This window comes from Equus quagga, unplaced genomic scaffold, assembly GCF_021613505.1.
Source record: "Equus quagga isolate Etosha38 unplaced genomic scaffold, UCLA_HA_Equagga_1.0 HiC_scaffold_41_RagTag, whole genome shotgun sequence".
In the NCBI taxonomy this organism is placed as follows: Eukaryota; Metazoa; Chordata; class Mammalia; order Perissodactyla; family Equidae; genus Equus; species Equus quagga.
The window spans coordinates 1-21,180 of NW_025793725.1; the positions used below are offsets into that span (position 1 = coordinate 1).

Here is a 21,180-nt window from a genome sequence, read left to right on the forward strand (position 1 = left end):
TCGTTAGGGTCACCCCAAACCTGGCGCCACGAGCTGCTGCAGCACCGCGTGGTCTCAACATGAGTGATGTGTGTGCAGTTCAGCTGAACGGGGGAGAGCTTATTTCGCATCATCAAATAATAGAGGATTTATGAGACTAGTGCAAGGACAATAACTCCTGATTAAATCATTGGCATTTATTTTAGAAACAAAAAATAAACCTATTCTGATCCTATTAAGGTCCCAGCAATCAAACAATACAGGAGCAGGCCCTCGGGGCTCTCTCAGTGAATCTCACTTCAACCTCCATCTTTATGAGGATTGTCTTGGCCTAGGTGATGGTCTGTGCTTCATACTTTGGAAATTCCCAATTTAAAGACTTCCATGCACAGAAGTTATTGAGTCTTATGTCCAGGCCTGAATTCCACAATTAAAAAGTGTCCTCCACAAAGAATTAGCAGTTAAAAACTAAGACAAATAAAGAGATGTCAACGAACTTAGTCTTTTAGAATAACCTCCTGATTTCAACTTGACCAAAATGCAAATAAATGACATTTTTTTAACATGGTAAAATATACACAGCACAAAATTCACCATCGTACCCATTTTTAAGTGTACCATTTTGTGGCATTAAGGATATTCATTCATATTGTTGTGCAACCATCACCACTATCCATCTCCAGATCTTTTTCCTCTTCTCACACTGAAACTCTGACCATTAAACACTAACTCCCCTTTCTCCCCTCCATCAGCCCCTTTAAGTAATTCTTAATGAGCAAAAATAAACAACAAAATGTGTAAGACCTTTAAATCGGCCACCATCCTGAAGTGAGGCGGCAGCATACGGTCTCATCTGAGTGACAGACAAAGCAGATTACCGGCTTCCTCATCATCATATTTGAGAAAAACTATAGGGATGGCTCAAAACGAGTATCACGAGTGACTGCAGACAGTCCCCCAGAAAAACCACTTCATGATCACAGACGTCTCTCTGCCCTAAACCCACCCACAGCAGATTCAGTGGGTCATTTTGAATTATGAATGCATATCCACGCAGTGGATTATGAAGAGCCAATGGTTAGACAAAAACTCTAACTAGGTCATTGCCTCCTCTTGGTTCCATCTGCCTTAGGTTTATCAGTAGGTCTGGATGTCTGGAAGATTAAAATGGGAAGGAGTCTTACAGATTAGACATCCTCACTGCCCAGTAGTCAGCATGGTTTCTCTCCTATGAAAGACCATGAGGAATTTACAAATGGCTTTTGGCTTTTCCACGTCAGGTTTTAGTTGCTCAATATGGCAAGACATTCTTTTCCTTTAGTAATTTCAACTGTATGCTCCAGATTTCTTTGCTCTTTCTCTCAGAGGATGAGGGTGAGTACGCATGTGTGTGTGTCCATTCATATTGTGTCTCTGTGTGTCTATTTACCTACCTACCTGGAAATCTACTCTTACTTACCTATACTTGCCTCCCTATCTGGACAGACTGTTTAAATCAACTTCGAATCCCACAGCTGATAATGTGGCCATACTTTAGATACTCATTGCTTGAGGGAAAAGCATAAAATAGATTATGGGGATGAAGAACTTTCCAAATTCTTGCCTGATGCCAATCCTCATGCAGGTGAATGAATACTTCAAGTAATTTAGATGACTGTGGATGTTTGAGGACCCCTAGCCAGTGTTACTGGTAATTTTCAGTTTCATTATTTCCCAGCAATTATCATAATGTAGATTTCATTCCACTGCACAAAGATACACCTTTGAAACCTACAGTATCAGCGGTGCCTACTTGAAACTGGGCATTCTGGAAGGAGTCCAAATTCCTTTATATGTCTTACATATATTTTTATGAGAAACACTTTCGTCTTCTTCCTTAAAGGGTCATCAGATGAAGTGCAAAAATCGGCTTCCAAATATTTTGAGATGAGACCTGACCCAGGACTGCACACAAAGCAATGCCCATCACCACCACACAGGGTGCTGAAGGCTTCACCAAGCACACTGTGGTCTTAGACCAAGCAGCCCACAAGCCCATCCACTTATGTTCTGCAGTGCATGGGCTTGCATGAGGCCTTGGAAAAGGGCAGGCAACAGCAGAGGCCAGCTCCCAGGTCTCACAGCAGGCACACAACTGCCTCTCACCTCTCTGTTCAGGTGGGTCCTAGTTCACCATAGACACCCACCTTTCGTCCCATTCCATGGAGGAAATAAAGTCTTCTTCTTTCTGGGCCTTGCACCCAGCTCTTGGTTCCAGGGAAAAACCACAGCCCTGACAGATTCCAGACTTCAACCAATCAACCGTGGTTCTCCTGAAAAACCTCATAACTCAGCTGGGGTGGTTTCTGAGCAGTCTGCCTGAGCTGCCTCAGGTATAGAAACATGTTTTGTCTTCCTAGTGTAACTTCCTACTGGCCACCATAATCCATCACCACATCCCTGCCTGGGGGCTCTGTCCTCCATCTTCTCCTAAGACAAGAAGTCACCTGATTTGGCACTTGGTTCTATGACCACCCAGTGATTCTGTCATCTTGACAGCCTCGGGCCCTCTGGGAATGTCTGGTGCACATGGGACTAGGAGTCTTGCTGTTTTACCATTAAGTGGCCAAGCAAGTGCACCTGCACAATGCTTACTTCCTTGTCTCCCCCTTGCACACTTTGCTGCATGACACAGTGAATTTGCAGGTACTGGAAAGAAAGGAGAAAAGACAGTGCACCAGTTGCTTGTGTCTAATCAAGCAGAAAGGCAGGCAGAGTCACTAATGCCACAGGGAACTGTGATTTACAGCATTTGCTGCTTATGGCGATATTGTTCAACATATGCTTATTGAACTAAAAATGTCAATCAGCTTAAGAACGTAATTGATGGAGTTGGCCTGGTGGCATAGTGGTTAAGTTTGCATGCTCTGCTTCAGCGGCCCAGGATTCATGGGTTTGTATCTTGGGCCTGGACCTACGTACCATTTGTCACGTCATGCTGTGGCAGTGTCTCACATACAAAACAAAGAAAGATAGGTACAGATTTTAACTCATTGACAATCTTCCTCAAGCAAAAAGAGGAAGATTGGCATCAGATGATAGCTCGGGGGCAATTTTCCACACACACACACAAAAAACGTAATTGAAGAGGGGTCAGGTAGGGTGGGCACAGTAGGTTGTCAAGAGGCAAGCTCACAGTGACTCCTCTCAACTCCGAAGAGGCCATTTATGATGAGGAGGCATCCTAGCTCTCGTGCCTCCCAAAGCAAATGGAGAGAGTACAGCAGATGACAGAAAGCAGTGCCAAGGCAGGCTGTTGCCTAGGTACATCACATTACAAGAAACAAAGGCAGACTGTAAAGAACAGAGTTCTCTGCATGAAGGGTGTGGGCTGAATGACAAGTGTCTAAATTGTACATTTTTTTAGCTTTAGGAGAGTAAAAATATTTTTGACTGTTTATTTTTTTTGCTGAGGAAGGTTTGCCCTGAGCTAACATCTGTGCCAATCTTCCCTTATTTTTGTATGTGGGCCACTGCCACAGCATGGCTGCTGACAAAAGTGGTGTAGGTGTGTGTCCATGAACCGGCCCTGAGCCACTAAAGCAGAGTGAACCAAACTTAACTGCCAGGCCACTGGGGCTGGCCCGGATTTTTTTGTTTGTTTGTTTGTTTTTTTGAGGAAGACTAGCCCTGAGCTAACTGCTGCCAATTCTCCTCTTTTTGCTGAGGAAGGCTGGCCCTGAGCTAACATCCATGCCCACCTTCCTCTACTTTATATGTGGGATGCCTGCCACAGCATGGCGTGCCAAGTGGTGCCATGTCCGCACCCAAGATCCAAACTAGTGAACCCCGGGCTGAGAAGGGGAACATGCGAACTTAACCACTGTGCCACCAGGCCAGCCCCTGACTGCTTTTTTTAAAAAAAATGGAAAACACAACCACAATACAGCAAATGGTACCCTGAGTCAGATACACGGCCTCTAAGAGACCCATGACAAAACTCTGATTTTTCATTTCCATTTTTAATTGCTTGAGCCAAAAGCCATTGTTTCCTAAATTAAGAGTCATTTTCCTTTATACATGGATTACAATATTTTTTCTGGAACCCATTTATCTACCATATTTGAAATAAAACAGTGACATTAAAATCACTAATGATACAAGCAAACTTTCAACATAATCCTTTGCAAAAGTCTTGTCAAAAAAAAAATCAGTACTTTTTATGAAAGGCATTCCCAAAGTGCTAAGTATATGGAAACCTTCACAAAAATGCTGGTTCTCTCCTTTTCTTTTCCGGGTACTAACTCCTTAGGCATGCTGAAGGATGCTGAAATAAACAGCACACGCTAGCTTATGAAACTTTCTTTGGCTTGCTTCATCACTTTATGCTAAGTCCTTCCTGTGAAAAATAGGAAATCGCCTAGATATCACAGGTGCGGCCTGCTGACACATCACAAAGATTTAGAGCTAATCTAGTAGTAATGACATTTGCACTGATAGCAATAATTGTGTCTTTACTATGACCTCATGACTACCCACTATTTAGTCCCTGATCTCATTCAGACCTTATCTCCATTCCTTCCTTCTTGTCCACAGAGCTCCAGCCACTGGCCTCTGCTGCTTCTCTAACAAGCTATGAGGCTCCCACCCCAAGACCTTTGCACTTGTTGGCTCCCATTGCTGGCATACCAAGACATCCACAGGGCCTGCCCCTCACATCACTCCAGGTCTCTGTTCAATCATCGCCTCATCAGAGCCCTCTCTATAATCACACTCCTTTGTCTCTATTCCCTCACTCTGTTTTAATTTTCTTATCACTTGATATGTTACATGAAGGACTGGCAAAGTTTTACTGTAAAGGGCCAGACAGTAAATATTTTAGACTTTAAAGGACATATGATTACTATTTCATCTACTCAGTTCTGCTGCTCTAGTGCAAAACCATGAGAGAACACATGTAAATGAATGAATGTGGCTGTGTTTTAATAAAACTTTATTTACAAAAGCAGGTGTTTGGCCAGGCTTGGCCCATAGGCCATAATTTGCTGGCCCTGTATTGTATATTTATTTGTTTACGCATTGGCCATCCATTCTGTGAGAACATAAACTCCCTCAGAGAAGGAAGGGCTCTATTCTATTTTGTCTACTGCTATATTCTTAAGTGTCTGAGTGAGTTCTTAGACTTGAACAAATGAGTCTCTTTTTTTGCTGAGGAAGATTAGCCCTGAACTAACACCTCTGACAATCTTCCTCTACCTTATATGTGGGATGCTGCCACACAGCATGGCTGACAAGTGGTATATGTCTGCACATGGCATCCGAACCCATGAACCTGGGCTGCCAAAGTGGAGCATGCCAAACTTAACCACTATGCCACAGGGTTGGCCCCCAAATGATTTTTTTTGGTGGACAAAGCACTTTCCAACCCACGGATGGATCTATGATGATCTGATTAGAAATACTTGAACCTGATATTCTAAGAGGACACGTGACTTGCGGAAGGTCACACACTTGAGTTCCCTGCATTTTAGCTGGGGCAGAGAGACATATTAGTTGAACTTAAAATGAAAGAGAATGGTGCCCACTTAATTAATTTGACTTTGGATCTCATTACAAGATGGCAAAGAGACCCCAGGGGAAAGGCCTAGTTTCAGAACAGAACACTTAAGCACACAGGGCTTACTACCCCTGCCCCAAATGTCTCTGTCCCGCACAAAGCCAAGCACAAATGCCCACAGACAAGTGGTGTGGGGCCCACGCTGGGGGTGGAGAAGTGCACTGCCCTGCCTGCCGCCCGGCACGTTCTCATTCGGGATTCGGCTTTCCTACCTTCTTTACCAACAGGTCGTGGTCCAACTCACTCCCTGAGGACTCTTCAGACTCCTGCTGTTCCCGAAGGTCCTTCATCTTAATCAGTAGCTCTGCCTTGGGGGCCGACGTGCTGTAGTAGGTGGAACTGGTGGCCAGGGACACAGCCGCCGGCACACTTGGCTCCTCCTCCCTGGGTAAAAATGTCAGGACTTCAATTAGCTGTGGTCATACACACAGACAAGCCCAAGGCCCCACAACCTGGGTTGTGACATGCAAATGGTGGTGCTAGCAGAAGGACGCCAGCCAGGGAGATGAAACAGCATATGGAGGGAAAAATGTAGGTGATGATGTTAGAAAAAACCTTGCCATATGGATACATGTAAAGTCTGTGAATAATTTTTACAAAGGGGAAAAACTCAAATAAGCAGGGATACCTAAAAACCTCCACCTGGGTGGAAAGAGTACAGACAGATGGCCTTGAATGTAAGCCTGAGGTCTATGTGGATCTGTGTGCCACATGCCATCTCTAAAAGATCAGGCACCCTCCACCTTTTACCAGCAGGCACATACGTTCCCTCTTGCTTTAGTCCATCTGATCTCATTTCTTCCCCCTGCTGCATTCCACTGGAACTACGGCCTCCTGTCAATAAATGATGCCTATGGACACGGTGTACATCAACAACAGGACAGATGTAACCACACACACCTGTGCAGGGAGCTGAATGAGAGAGGCTGAAATGTGCCATTTACAAAACCAATCAAAAGCAATTCGTTCACTCACATACAGACATCTATATCTTCTCTTTAACAAACACACATACTCAGTAGTCTAAGCCTTCACTCCTCTTACGACAGGTTTCTCAACCTCAGCACTAGGGACACATGCGGCTGGATCATTCTTTGCCGTGGGGGCCATCCGGTGCATTGTAGGATGTTCAGCAGCATCCCTGGTCTCCACCCAATAGATGCCAGAAGCACCTCTCCCTGATGTGACAACCAAAACTGTATCCCGATATTGCCAACTGTTCTCTGGGGGGAGATGACGGCCCCCAGCTGGGAACTGCTGTCTTGTGAGAAAGGAGCCCTGCGAGTGTCACCGTAAACCACACTGGCCTCCAGCCAAGAAAGCGCAGGAGCTGCAGTATCTTCCTGTCTTTCCCAGAACCTGCAGTCCATCGTCCCCAGGAACGGGTGCTTTAACGTCTTAGCTTCTCTTTCGGGAGGGTCACAAAAAAGCCAAAAAGTGCTAAGCATCAGGCAGTCCTTACGAAAATCTGTGCCCCCAAAGCAATCAGGAAAACAGAACAACACATACGTCCCTCCCCCTTTAAGCAGAACCACCCACGGCCAAACGGCGGAACCCAAGGCAGCGTCTACTCACTTCTCCTCTGCGGTTCTAGGAGAGGAGATTTTGGGGAGCAGCCTCCTCCGCTGCTGAGCTTCTTCCAAGAGGTGCTCGTCTTTGGGGAAGATCCCCTCCATCACGTCCATGGCGGTTTTGATCTTTACACTGCGGTCCAGGATATCGGCCAGGGACGTATCCTTCCCCACAATCTCCCGGGCCAGCTCCTCCGAGTTCAGGCCTTCGGCCGTCCTTTCTTTGGCCTTCACGTAGCTGAGCCCAGGAGGGGAGAACTGGCTGTCGTTGGCAGCAGGCACCATGGCGCGGAGGGGCTGGGGCTGGGCCTCGGCACCCAGGCAGGTGTACAGGCAGAAGCGGGAGTAGCCCTGGCCAGACGTGCTCAGCGTCTTGATCTGGTCTCTCTCCAGCCCACTGGACAGTGCAGGCAGCTCGGTGGCGCCATCCAGGCCCTGGCGGCTCTCCTTCTCCGGGTGGCTTTCCAAGTGCACAATCTTGATGGGCACCATCTTCACCGTGGTGTTGTTGTCAGCCACTCGCTGGATTCTGCTAAGACAAGAGCAATCTGCTGAAAACGCAAAGTGCACCTGGGCACACATTCCTACAGAGGATTAGAACCAGCCAGTCCCCTCGCCTCCTCTTACAGATGGGGAACACTGACACTGAAAGACTGAAGCCACCCTGCTGGAAGGAGCCTCTGTAACTGTGCATCCCAGGACATGGAGAGGAGGTCAAGAAGTTCCCTGCTATCTCTAACTTGGCGTCCTGAACCTCAGCATCCAGGAACCTTTCCATTTTCAAAGAGTCACCCACACTCCTACAGGAACCCCAGGGCATTTCCCTGGGGCTTACTGATAGGAAGATGGTGTAACACTCATTTGTTCTTGCATCAATGACAGTGCAAGCCTTAACAAGCCCTGCTGCATTAAATTTTCTCACGTAGGGGAAGCTTGCAACAGATAGGCATTTTTCATAGAAGCACCAGTGTCTTCAGTCAGGGTCTGTCCAAGCAGCATTGGTGCATACCCATGGGTGCCCACGTGGCTCTGAGGGCTGAGGGAGGACTTCTAAATAGAATGGCTATGTATTGAGTGCAGACTGAGTGCCACTTGCCCCCTGGCCCCAATCTGGAGCTTCCTCAGATGCTTATGCACACTGGGTGTCACCCTCCATGACACAACTCTTCAAGGTGCCCTTCACATGTCTTTTCAAACCAGTAAGGCAGGGATCCAGCAGTAAACACTGTGAAACACCGCTTCTGTATTATTTCAAGAGACACATTAAGGACACACTTTTCTTTAAAAAAAAAAAAAGTTTCGGTGACATCAGCAAAATGGTGGGGTGAGCTGACCCAGGACTCTCTCCCCTCCAAACTACAACCAAAGAACCGGAAAAACTGAATTTCAACCGATAACCCTAATACAGAGACCGTCAGAGACCTATAGCAGCAAGACGATGGAGGATGGAGAGGCCGAAGCCCCCCTCAGAGGAGCTGGAACGGGGTAGGAGAGAAGTTTGCTGCCTCCCCTAAAGACTGGGATCGCCGCCATGGGTGAGGGACGGAGTTGGGGAGGGGCTACACATCCAGGGATTGTCCAGGACTCCCACCACTGGTGCTGTGGAAGCCTGCTGACGGGGGAAAAGCTTCCGCCTGCGGGGACCCCATCAAGCCAGGGCTCTGGGAGACCAGAGAGCGAGAGCTGATCGGAATCCCAATTGGCACGCAAGAGAAAGTGCCCCTCCTCCCCAAACCCATGCTGTGCAGCCGCCATCGCGGCTGAAGGCGGAGGGCTCAGAATGCACGGCTCTCGACCCCCATCTAGTGGCGACAGGCTGTAACTGCAACCGAATAATAGCATCGTGCAAAAACCACTCCTCTACCATTCAGCAATGTGTAAAGCTCCAGTCCAAAAGGAAAACAATAAAAACACAGAATTATGTCCTGAGGACTTGGAAATAGGTAAACAAAGTGAAAATGAGTTCAGAGTAACTATCTTCAAAAAACTCAATGAGGTAAAGGGAAATATAGAGAAACAAGTCAACGAGTTCTGGAGTTACTTCATTAAAGCCATTGAAACTATAAAGAAGAATCAGTCAGAAATACTAGACATGAAAAATACAATGGACCAGATAATACAGAATATGGATTCCCTGAATGCCTGTGTAGATACCAAGAGGAGCAAATTATCATAATAGAAGATAAAATAGAAGATAAAAATTTTCAGCCAAGAATACTCTATCCAGCAAAAGTATCCTTCAGATATGAGGGAGAAATTAAACCTTTCCCAGACAAACAAAAACTAAGGGACTTCGTAGCCATGAGACCCACCCCTACAAGAAATTCTCAAGAAGGCCCTCATACCTGAAAAAAGAAAAAAAGGGAGAAAGGAGACATGAGAAACAGAGTAAGGAGACAAACAGATAGAATCAGAATAGGATAGCAAATATTCAACCATAGCATTAGGATAAAGGGAAGGAAAACACCAAAAACAAAGACAATCTTGTCACTTTAACCACAAACTCACAACACAAGTTGGAGTAAGAGATGAAAATAATAATTTAGGAGGGGAGGAGGAAAGGGACTGAATCAGTTTAGACTAAGGACGTAAGAGACCACCAGAAAATGGACTATGTTATACATGAGATTCTGAATACAAACTTCAGGGTAGACATTAAATTAAAAAACAGAACAGAGACACAAAACATAAATAAGGAAAAAATTAAGAAACACAGAATAAGAAACTGCAGAAGTTAATGGGCAGGCCAAAACCCACAGGACGAGAATCAAAGGAAATGCAGGAAAATCAGAAAACTAGTGACAGAATGACAGCATTAAGCCCTCATACATCAGTAATCACCCTCAATGGTAAACAGATTGAACTCTCCAACAAAAAGACACAGAGGGGCAAGATGGATTAAAGAACAAGATCCAACAATTTCTCACCTCCAGGAAACACATCTCAGCTCCAATGACAAATACAGGTTCAGAGTGAAGGGGTGGAAGATGATACTCCAAGCTAATGGCAAAGAAAAGAAAGCAGGTGTCGCAATACTTATATCAGACACAGTAGATTTCAAGATAAACGCAAGTAAAGAGAGACATAGAGGGTCAATATATAATGATCAAAGGGACACTACATGAAGAAGAAATAATGCTTATAAATATCTATGCACCCAACACAGAAGCATCAAAGTTCTAAAGCAACTGTTAACAAACCTGAAAGAAGATATTAAAAATAACACAATAATAGTAAGGGACCTCAACACCCCCCTCACATCATTGGACAGATCAACCAGACAGAATATCAACAAGGAACCAGAGGAATTAAGTGAAAAGCTAAAACAATTGGACTTAATAGACATATATAGATCACTTCATCCAAAAACAGCAGAATACACATTCTTCTCAAGTGCGCACTGAACATTCTCAAGGATAGACCATATGTTGGGAAAAAAGGCAAGCCTCTATGAATCTAAAAAAATTGAAATAATAACCAGCATCTTCTCCGATCATAATGCTATAAAGCTAGAAATTAATTACAAAAAAAGAGCTGAGAAAGGGACAAAGATGTGGAGACTAAACGCTATTGAACAAGCAATGCATCATTGAAGAAATTAAAGGAGACATCAAAAAATACCTGGAGAGAAATGAAAATGATAACATGCCATACCAACTTATATGGGATACAGCAAAAGCTGTATTAACAGGAAAATTCATCAAAATACAGGCACACCTTAACAAACAAGAAAAATCCCAAATAAGCAATCTCAAATTACACCTAACTGAATTAGAGAAAGAAGAACAAACAAAGCCCAAAGTCAGCAGAAGGAGAGAAATAAAAATCAGAGCAGAAATAAATGCCATTGAAACAAAAAATGCAGCAGAAAGGATCAATGGAACAAACTGCTGGTGCTTTGAGAAGATCGATCAAATCAAGAAACCCCTAGCCAGACTTATAAAGAAAATAAAAGAGAAAGCTCAAATTAAAGAAATCAGAAATGAAGAGGAGAAATAACAACAGATCCGACAGAAATACAATGGATTATAAGAGAATACTACGAAAAACTATATGCCAACAAAATGGATAACCTAGAGGAAATGGATAAATTCTTAGACTCTTACAACCTCCCAAAGCTAAGTCAAGGGGAAACAGACAATCTGAATAGACCAATAACAAGGGAGCAGATTGAAATAGCATTCAAAAGCATCTCAAAGAATAAAACCCCAGGACCAGACAGCTTTCCTGGGGAATTCTACCAAACTTTCAGAAAGGATTTAATACCTATCCTTTTCAAGATATTCCAAAAAATTAGGAAGGAGGGAACACTTCCTAACACATTCTACGAGGCCAACATCATGCTGATACCAAAGCCTGACAAGGACAGCACAAAAAAGGAGAACTACAGGCCAATATCGCTGATGGACATAGATGCAAAAATTCTAAACAAAATTTTGGCAACCCATATTCAGCAATACATCAAAAGGATCATACATCATGATCAAAAGGGATGCCTACCAATGACTCAGGGATGGTTCAACATCTGCAAATCAATCTACATGATGCACCACATCAAGAAATTGAGGAACAAAAACCACACGATCATCTCAATAGATCAGAGAAAGCAACAGACAAGATCCAACAGCCGTTTATGATAAAAACTCTGAACAGAATGGGCATAGAAGGAAATTGCCTCAAAATAATAAAGGCCATATATGACAAACCCACAGCCAACATCATACTCAATGGGCAAAAACTGAGCACCATCTGCCTGAAAACAGGAATGAGACAAGGATGCCCTCTATCACCACTCTTATTCAACATAGTACTGGAGGTTTTGGCCAGAGCAGTTAGGCAAGAAAAAGGAATAAAAGGAATCCAAATAGGGATGGCAGAAGTGAAACTCTCGCTGTTTGCAGACGACATGATCTTATATATGAAAACCCCAGAAAATCCATTGAAAAGTTTTAGAAATAATCAATAACTACAGCAAAGTTGCAGGGTAAATAAATTTACACAAATTTACACAAATCAGTAGCATTTCTAGACTCTAATAATGAACTAACAGAAAAAGGACTCAAGAACACATACCATTCACAATTGCAACAAAAAGAATAAAATACCTTGGGGTGAATTTAACTAAGGAAGTGAAAGACCTATACAATGAAAATTACAAGGCTTTCCTGAAAGAAATTCATGTTGAGGTAAAGAGATAGAAAGACATTCCATGTATGTGGATTGGAGGAATAAACATGGTTAAAATGTCCATACTACCAAAAGCAATCTACATATTCAATGCTATCCCAATCAGAATCACCATGACATTTTTTACAGAAATAGAACAGAGAATCCTAAAATTCATATGGGGCAACAAAAGATCCCGAATTGCTAAAGCAATCCTGAGAAAAAGGAACAAAGCTGGAGGCATCACAATCCCTGACTTAAAACATACTACAAAGCTACCGTAATCAAACAGCATGGTACTGGTACAAAAAGAGGGGCACAGATCAATGGAACAGAATTGAAAGCCCAGAAATAAAACCACACATCTATGGACAGCTAATCTTCAACAAAGGAGCTGAGGGCATACAATGGAGAAAAGAAAGTCTCTTCAACAAATGGTGCTGGGAAAACTGGAAAGCCATATGTAAAAGAATGAAAATTGACCATTCTTTTTCACCATTCACCCAAATAAACTCAAAATGGATCAAAGACCTAAAGGTGAGACCTGAAACCATAAGGCTTCTAGAAGAAAATATAGGCAGTACACTTTTTGACATCAGTATTGAAAGGACCTTTCCGGACACCATGTCTTCTCAGACAAGGGAAACAATAGAAAAAGTAAACAAATGGGACTTCATCAGACTAAGGAACTTCTTCAAGGCAAGGGAAAACAGAATTGAAACAAAAAAACAACCCACTAATTGGGAAAAAAATATTTTCAAGTCATATATCTGACAACGGGTTAATCTCCGTGATATACAAGGAACTCACACAACTCATCAACAAAAAATCACACAACCTGATCAAAAAATGGGTAGGAGACATGAACAGACATTTTTCCAAAGAAGATACACAGATAGTCAATAGGCATGTGAAAAGGTGTTCATCATCACTGATCATCAGGGAAATGCAAATCAAAACTACACTAAGATACCACCTTACACCCGTTATATTGGCAAAAATAACCAAAACAAAAAGTAACAAATGTTGGAGAGGTTGTGGAGAAAAAGGAATCCTCATACACTGCTGGTGAGAATGCAAACTGGTGCAGCCACTATGGAAGACAGTATGAAGATTTCTCAAAAGTTTAAAACTAGAAATACCATATGACCCAGCCATCCCACTACTCGGTATCTATGCAAAGAACTTGAAATCAGCAATTCCAAAAGCCCCATGCACCCCTATGTTCAGTGCAGCATTATTTACAATAGCCAAGACCTGGAAGCAACCTCAGTGCCCATCAACTGATGACTGGATAAAGAAGATATGGTATATATATATACAATGGAATAATAGCCATAAAAAAGCATAAAATCTTCCCATTCACAACAACATGGATGGACCTTGAGGGTATTATGTTGAGTGAAATAAGCCAGACAGAGGAACACAATCTTTGTATGATTCCACTCATATGTGGATATTAAACACGTGTACAAAGAGAACAGATTAGTGGCTTCCAGAGGAAAGGTGGGTGGGGAGTGGGCACAAAGGGTGAAGGGGTGCACCTACAACACGACTGACAAAGAATAATGTACAACTGCTATTTCACAAGGTTGTAAACTATCATAAACTCAATAAAAATTAACTTAAGGAAATAAAAGGTTCTCGGTGACACGAGCTGGAGGAACACCTCGAACTCCCACAGGGAAGAGAGAGAAAGTGGAAAAAGCATCTTAGACAATGTGATGGGGCTTTGAGTGGGACAACCTGAGTGCCAGCTGCTGTCCTCAGTCTCACCTCACTGACCACATCTGGGGGACCCTGTAAACGAGGGCCACCGGGACAAGAATCTGTTTCAAGTATTTTAAAAGGACATATTTGAGAAAGAGAACCATCTGATAGTGCCCAGGAGGGAAGGAAAAAATAAGCCAAAAAATCACACAAGCAAAACTTCAGACTTGTTCCTAACTCAGTGAGCCACATATCACTTCTATCATGTAACCCTAATGACCTAATTTTATGTAACACAAGGAATGCTCCGATGCTGTAAACTAAAGGCTGTTTCTCACACTTTAACTGGTGGCTGGGAACACAGTATGATTCTTTCCAAGTTCATAAGGGTGTAGCGCGCAGAATAAAATGAAATAATTTAGTATTCTCTCCTCCAGTAGAAACCCTTAGGAGCAGACGCATTTTTATCTAGGTGTTTATGTAGTCTCCGTAACGCCTTGTTAATGACTAAATAAAAACAGTCTAACTCTGTGGGAAATAGTGTTTAGATATGCTGACCATCAGAAGAAAACTTCTGGCATCTTATCGAAGCAAGAACAAACAAACAAGAACTCCTCTTCATTCCTTTCATTCCACACTTAGAAACCCACTGATCACCTTCTCCTGACTTTTAAGTCAGCCTGTATTTACATCTCCCCCTGTTCATGGAGAAACTTGATCTCCAGTGAAGGAAAATGTATTGGACAAAAAAGAAAACAAATCCTCCAAAGGTTGACATATACTATCTGATGAAGCATTTCTTACTGGCACAAATGGTCTCTCCTCTTGAAAACTGTCCAGACTTCTGCATTAAAAAAAGTGTGATGGGGGGCTGGCCTCGTGGCCGAGTGGTTAAGTTTGCGCACTCCGCTGCAGGTGGCCCAGTGTTTGGTCGGTTCGAATCCTGGGCGCGGACATGGTGCTACTCATCAAGCCACACTGAGGCGGCATCCCACATGCCACAAGTAGAAGGACCCACAACAAAAAATACACAACTATGTACCAGGGGGCTTTGGGGAGACAAAGGAAAAATAAATAAATAAATAAAATTTTTTTAAAAAAAAGTCTGATGGACTTTTACTTCAAAATGAGTACAAAACCCAGTGGACTAGACCTTATCACAACCAGATCTCCCCAATTCCTAATTGAAAGGCAGGACCCAGAGGGCCAGAGAAGGAGGAGTTTGCCACACCCAGGTCCACTTCTCTGTGCTGTGATGTGCCTCCTCTCAGAGTGCCAGCTGGCTCCAGGTGAGTCACCTGCTGCTCACAGGTGCCCAGCCCCCAACATGAAACAGTCCAATCAGCTCTGCTCACACACCCACTCAGCCTGCATGCCATTCTGAGTCTGATAAACCTCACGACTGAGACAGGAGACATCGGTGCTCCAGCTGATCCAGTCAAAATGACCCAAGAGCAGCCCTTCTGGCTCTCTACTGATACACTCCCAAACAGAAACAGGTCTTCAAGAAAACTCTCCTGAGAACTTTTTTTTTTTTAAAAAAAAAGATTGGCCCTGAGCTAACATCTGTTGCCTATCTTCTCTTTTTTTCTTCTTCTTCTTCTCCTCAAAGTCCCCCAGAACATAGTTGTATACTCTAGTTATACGTCCCTCTGGTTGTGCTATGTGGGACGCCACCTCAGAATGGCCTGAAGAGCAGTGCCAAGTCTGCACACAGGATCCGAACTGGCAAAACCCTGGCCCGCTGAAGCACAGCGCATGGACTCGACCAGTTGGCCACAGGGCTGGCCCCCTGAGAACACTTCAGGGAGCAACCAAATGTCTAACTTGCATTGGCAGTGACTTAAGATGCTGCTGGCCATTATCTCTACAGTGTAGGTAAAAACAAAAAACATCAACAACAAAACTCTCAGAGAATTTTAAGAGATTTAAAAGTTGGCTTCCCAGTTTTAGGACAGTAGTTGATACATTTTTGTTTGGAATGAATGACTACTTTGAACCCCCGCAGGGTGGGGATGTTGATCTTCTTTCTCTCGGCATCCCCACTGTGAGCCAATGCCTGCCATTCAGGAGCTGCTCAGCAAGTGTTTGCTGAACCTGGGAAGGCATTGCACAGACACAGGCAGCTGCCCTCCACCCCGGCCAGCTCCCCAGCAGGCAGGGAGCACATTCATGCTTGTGATCCACAGAGGTGATTGGGATGAGGGAGAGACGAGACATGGAAGGAGACGAGGTGGGCAGCTAAGGCTCAAGAAATCAGTCACCAGAAGTCAGGAGGAGAGTGTCTATGAGCTGTGCCCAAATGACAGGCAGCTTAGGAGGCCCCGTCCCGGGCGTGCTTCACTTGCTGACCGTTGCTAGTTATCATGGGCACAGGGCAGGGCTAGGGCTCTTGCTGAGCACCAGCCTCTCATTCGTTTTGCATGTCACTGGGATTCCACACTCTCATACCAGGCCTGACCAATAACACGTGCCCTGGGGGAAGGTGCCATTTAGTTCAGTACGTTATGAGCGACTTCCTTGGTAGCAACTTCTGTCAGTGGCACAGCCCCCATCTGCCCTACCGTGCTCCGGAGGAGGACAGAGAGGACACATAGCAAGATGGCTCTGGACACTGACTGGAATTCAGGCCCTCTGTGAGGGCTTATACAGCAGGGGACATGGTTCCAAGACAACGTTTTTTGTCCCAAATGATGTGCTGGATGGGAACACTAAATGTGGATGCTCAAAGACCGACCCACCCCCCCCCCCCCCCCCCCCCCACTTAGGATCTTCAATAAATATCGTCACTGCTTGTTGAAATCCCTCTCAAACTCAGAGAAAATATGGAGTGACAAAAAACAACACTCCGAGCAAGAAAAAATGCAAAATACCACCCACTTCCTGGAGCCAACACAGGTCATGAGTGCAAACATGTGGCCTGTTTCTCTGAGCAGCAGACCATGCTCAGATCAGCTCCCAAGCACTGAGGGGCCTGTGCTGGCTCACTTGTGACAATATCACACATCTAACCCACCACACAGGCCACTTTTTTGCTTTTCCTTCCTTTCAGAACTTAATGATACCAAGTGAAAGGCTATTTAAGTGACGCCCACATTTTGAATGACACCAAGCACAGTTCTGGCTCACAGATAAAGCTGTGATTGCAATGCCACATTCGAGATACAGGACTGTGTCAATAATGTCCTCTCTGCTGAGTTATTCTGAAGCTAAAAAAACAGTTTGAGACTCTAGAGCAGACTCTATCATCACAACTTTCTGTGATGATAGACACAGACATTATCTATGCTGTCCAGTGTAGCAGCCACTAGCCACATGTGGTACAACTGAGGAATGGATTTTGTTTAATTTAATTTTCATTAACTTATATTCCTTCAGCCATGTGTGACTCTTGGCCACTGTATTAGACAGTAATGACACTGAGGCCCAGATAATTCTTGTTGCAGGGCTGTCCTGTGCAGTGTAGAATGTTGAGGAGCATCCCTGGTCTCTACCCACTAGACGCCAGGAGTAACCACCCTCCTTCAGTTGTGACATCCAAAATGTCTCAAAACATTGCCAAATGTCCCCTGGGAGCCAAAATTGCCCTCCCTCATCTTGAGAACCCCTGCTGTAGAGAATGGGATGAACCTTTCCCACTTCTTGTCTTTCTCAGCTCTTCAGAGGCACTCAGAGAGGAGGGTAAAGAAAGCTCAATGGTCACTGCTCTTGACTGGCCAGTGCCTGCCTGATGATATTCACCAACATCTCGACAGGCAAGACAGACAATCCCATGCCTGAAATTTTGACAACAGCATCACAAAATGCGATTGATTTTTCTTCTGCTTTAATAAAAGGTATATCAGCTTAGCTTTTTCACATAAAAAGATCTAGAAAAAGGAGTGAAGAAGAATCGGATATTATGACAAACATCAATTTTGCCTGAAGGGCTCATGCTGGGGTCAAACGTAATCCCGATTACAAATAGCAGGTGCTTAGGGAAAACACAGCCCCAGGGTGCAGATATAAGTGTGGGCAAGGCAGATATACATGTGCTGGGCTTGGATGAAGGGGACGGGGGATGCCCGACCACCGCCTTCACACCCCCCTTGCTCCCTGTGGGACAGGACACCGCCCCACCCAGTTAAAATTCCAGCTGACTCTGGAGCTGTGGGTTCTCCCCAACGTGGTTAGTCCCCAGGACCAACTTAAGTGCACCGTCTGGAGCAGACGCAAGGTGCCAGTCTACACTGCCCAGGAAAGATGCATGGAAAACCTCCCGCAGTGGGAAGGGGGCTTGCAGGAGGGGAAGAAGGCCCAGGGCCACCGCGCCTGGACAGTACCTTGTGGAATTCTTGTCCTGGATGAGCAGGGGAGGCTTGTCCGTCAGCTTCTGGGGTGCTAACTGAGGCAAAGGGGAGTGAGAAGTCTCCATGGTGGTGGGCGGCAGGAGCCAGCAGTGGGATTGGAGCAGGGCTTTCCACTGCAGACAGGCTGTATACTCACCTACATCCTGCTTATTGTGCTCAGTGGCAGCTTTCAGGCTATCTGCAGGCTGGGCACTGCTCACATCTTCCACCAAGGCAGAGGGGCTGTGGAAGAGGGACAGGTGGGCCACACACACCTCCAGGGCCATGGGAAATGACAGGGAGAGGGGCTGGCTGATGTGACTGGCCTCAGGTACACCCAGAAGGGTGGCTACAGATGCGTCCGCAGAGGTAGACGGGGCCAGGACCCTGAGCGGCCTGGGCTTGCACTGAGGCAGTGGCAGCCTCTGCAGGGCTGGTCTTTTGGTGAGCTGCACAACACTCATGAATGGCAGGTCCTGCCCCTGAGCTGGCAGAGCCGCAGGGGTGCCCTGCGTTTGGGGTCCCAGGCCAAGCAGCAGTGGTGGGGCTGTGGGCACCGTGTCCTCTGAGTATCTGTAACTGCAAGGAAGGGTCCCCAGGTGGCCACAGCCCTTGAGGGGTGCCTCTGGAGCTCCCCAGGTGTGAGATGGCTCAGGACCCTGGGGCAGGATCCACTGGGTTCCTGGACTGCCTTCTCAACACTGGGCATCTTCTTGTCTAGAGGAAGAATGAATAAAAACAGGTAAATGATTCCAATTAACATCTTCTCATTAAACAGGGCTAGACTGAGATCTTGATAATCTCCTTAAACCATTTTAAGGATTAAATCCATATACGTTCTCCCATACATCTCCCCACCACAATTTCTAATGCAAGGGCTCTAATCCAAACACATACTGGACCACATTAGGCTACAAATTGGCGGGTCACATCATAGGAAGTGAGGTATTAAAAACACATGCACACACAGATACACACATACTTTCACCTTCACACAAAGTGCATTTGGGGGCAAAAAACAAATTTACACAAATATTTTTAAAAAACAATGTTAAAATTTTCATATAAGGCTATATTCAAAAATATTTACGCCACATTGCAACAATATTTTTATGTGGCTTATTTCAGGAAATTGCCATATACAAACAAATAGAACTTTCTAAGATGGGTCACAAATCAATTTACTAATAAAACCTTTAAAATCAGTAGTATATTATTAAAAATGAGAAACACAGACTGTTTCCTTTGGAGGCTGCAGTCACTCACTGATCCTTCCCTGCCAGTACCCCTCTCCATCTCTCCACAATACATACAGATGTCTGTTTCTATGCATATGCATACACACAGACATGCCCAGCAAACAAAAGTGCATGCTTCACATACATGTTTATCTGTGCCACAGCTACAGCTCATGAGCTCACTACTGTCAACTTGCAGCAGGGGGCTGGCCTCGTGGCTGAGTGATTAAGTTCTTGCACTCCACTGCAGTGGCCCAGGGTTTCGCTGGTGCAGATCCTGGGTGTGGATATGGCACCACTCGTCAGGCCACGTTGAGGTGGCGTCCCACATGCCACAACTAGAAGGACCCACATCTAAAGTGTACAACTATGTACTGGGCGATTTGGGGAGAAAAAGCAGGAAAAAAAAAAAAAAAGATTGGCAACAGTTGTTAGCTCAGGTGCCAATCTCAAAAAAAAAATCTTGCAGCAAATCAGCCATCCATGTCTTTGCTGACACACTGCTTCTTCCGACCTGACAGAGTAATCAAACGAGCCTCTGATGGACTCTTCCACTCAAGGGAAGAGCCATTTTCTGTTGAGAAGACAACCTCTGAGTTGTAGATCCTGACAAGGGCAGCAGACGGAGGACGAGCAAGTGGAGCACATGTGCTGGTAAGAGATGGAACCGAAGAATTAACAAGCTGAATAGAAGAACTTCCCCCAGATGCCTAGCGCCCCCTTGGGGCCCAAAAGGTGCTCTGCCTGCCTCCTGGGACATGATACCTGGCCCGAGTGTTACAGATGTCCCAACTCCACCCAGGCCACTGCACTGTGAGTTGAGAGGCCTGTGCATGTCCCTCTTGCTATGGCCTCAGGAGAAAGGTCCCCTCCACGTTCAATGGATGCTCTAGAGTAGAATCCAGACCAGGCCAACTCCCTCCCCCTCCCCACTGTCAGCCAGCTGGGGCTGCACTCCCCACCCTGCACTACGGAGAGCAGAGAGACAGCCAGACCCTGCCCCGAAGCCTTCTGGAAGTCCTCAGCATCTGGAAGAGGACAGCGTGCTCAAGTACTGCTGGGACCCTGAAAGAGGACAGGTTTGTTCTCTGCTTCTAGGAGGCTGAAGACACAGCCTAAGCTTAGAGAACAAGCTGTGACAAAACAGCCAAGCATAAGAGCTTAAGAAAATATTAAGCATTTCTTTAAAATGTGCTTTAGGTACACACTAAGAGAAACTACAAGTTATCAAAATAACCAGAACATGGCAATGGAGGGTTTAGAGAGCAACGCACAGTCAAGCAGCTGATTGGTTAGGAAATACCACTTAATGGCATTTAAACACTGTCAAATTAACAGCCCATTCTGATAAGTGTAACTCACAGCTCAGATGTCCTGTCACTCCCTAATACCTGTGGCCTGCCCTGGAAGAGTGAATGCCCTCTTGTTGCCCATATAAGCCATTGTGCTTCTTATGACAGTGAAATCTAATACACGTTAATTCACGAATGGCTCCCCAATATTTCATTTCAAAGAGATGAGGCACACTTGACCTTTTTTTCCTCCTACTAAAACTCTTGAAACCTAACATCCACAGATCCACATGAAAGCAC

At 45.0% G+C, this 21,180-nt stretch overlaps 1 protein-coding gene across 1 annotated transcript in view; it reads right to left on the reverse strand.

The window, feature by feature from the left end:
• Nucleotides 1-2,574: 2,574 nt before the first annotated feature.
• Nucleotides 2,575-21,180, reverse strand: part of LOC124232269 (protein Shroom2-like) — a gene marked incomplete at its 3' end in the record, with an annotated part of 67,510 nt that continues 48,904 nt past the window's right edge. Inside the window, 4 exon segments of the mRNA XM_046649235.1 lie at nt 2,575-2,667; nt 5,788-5,959; nt 7,151-7,675; nt 18,345-19,037. Coding sequence (XP_046505191.1) covers nt 2,575-2,667; nt 5,788-5,959; nt 7,151-7,675; nt 18,345-19,037 — 1,483 coding nt within the window.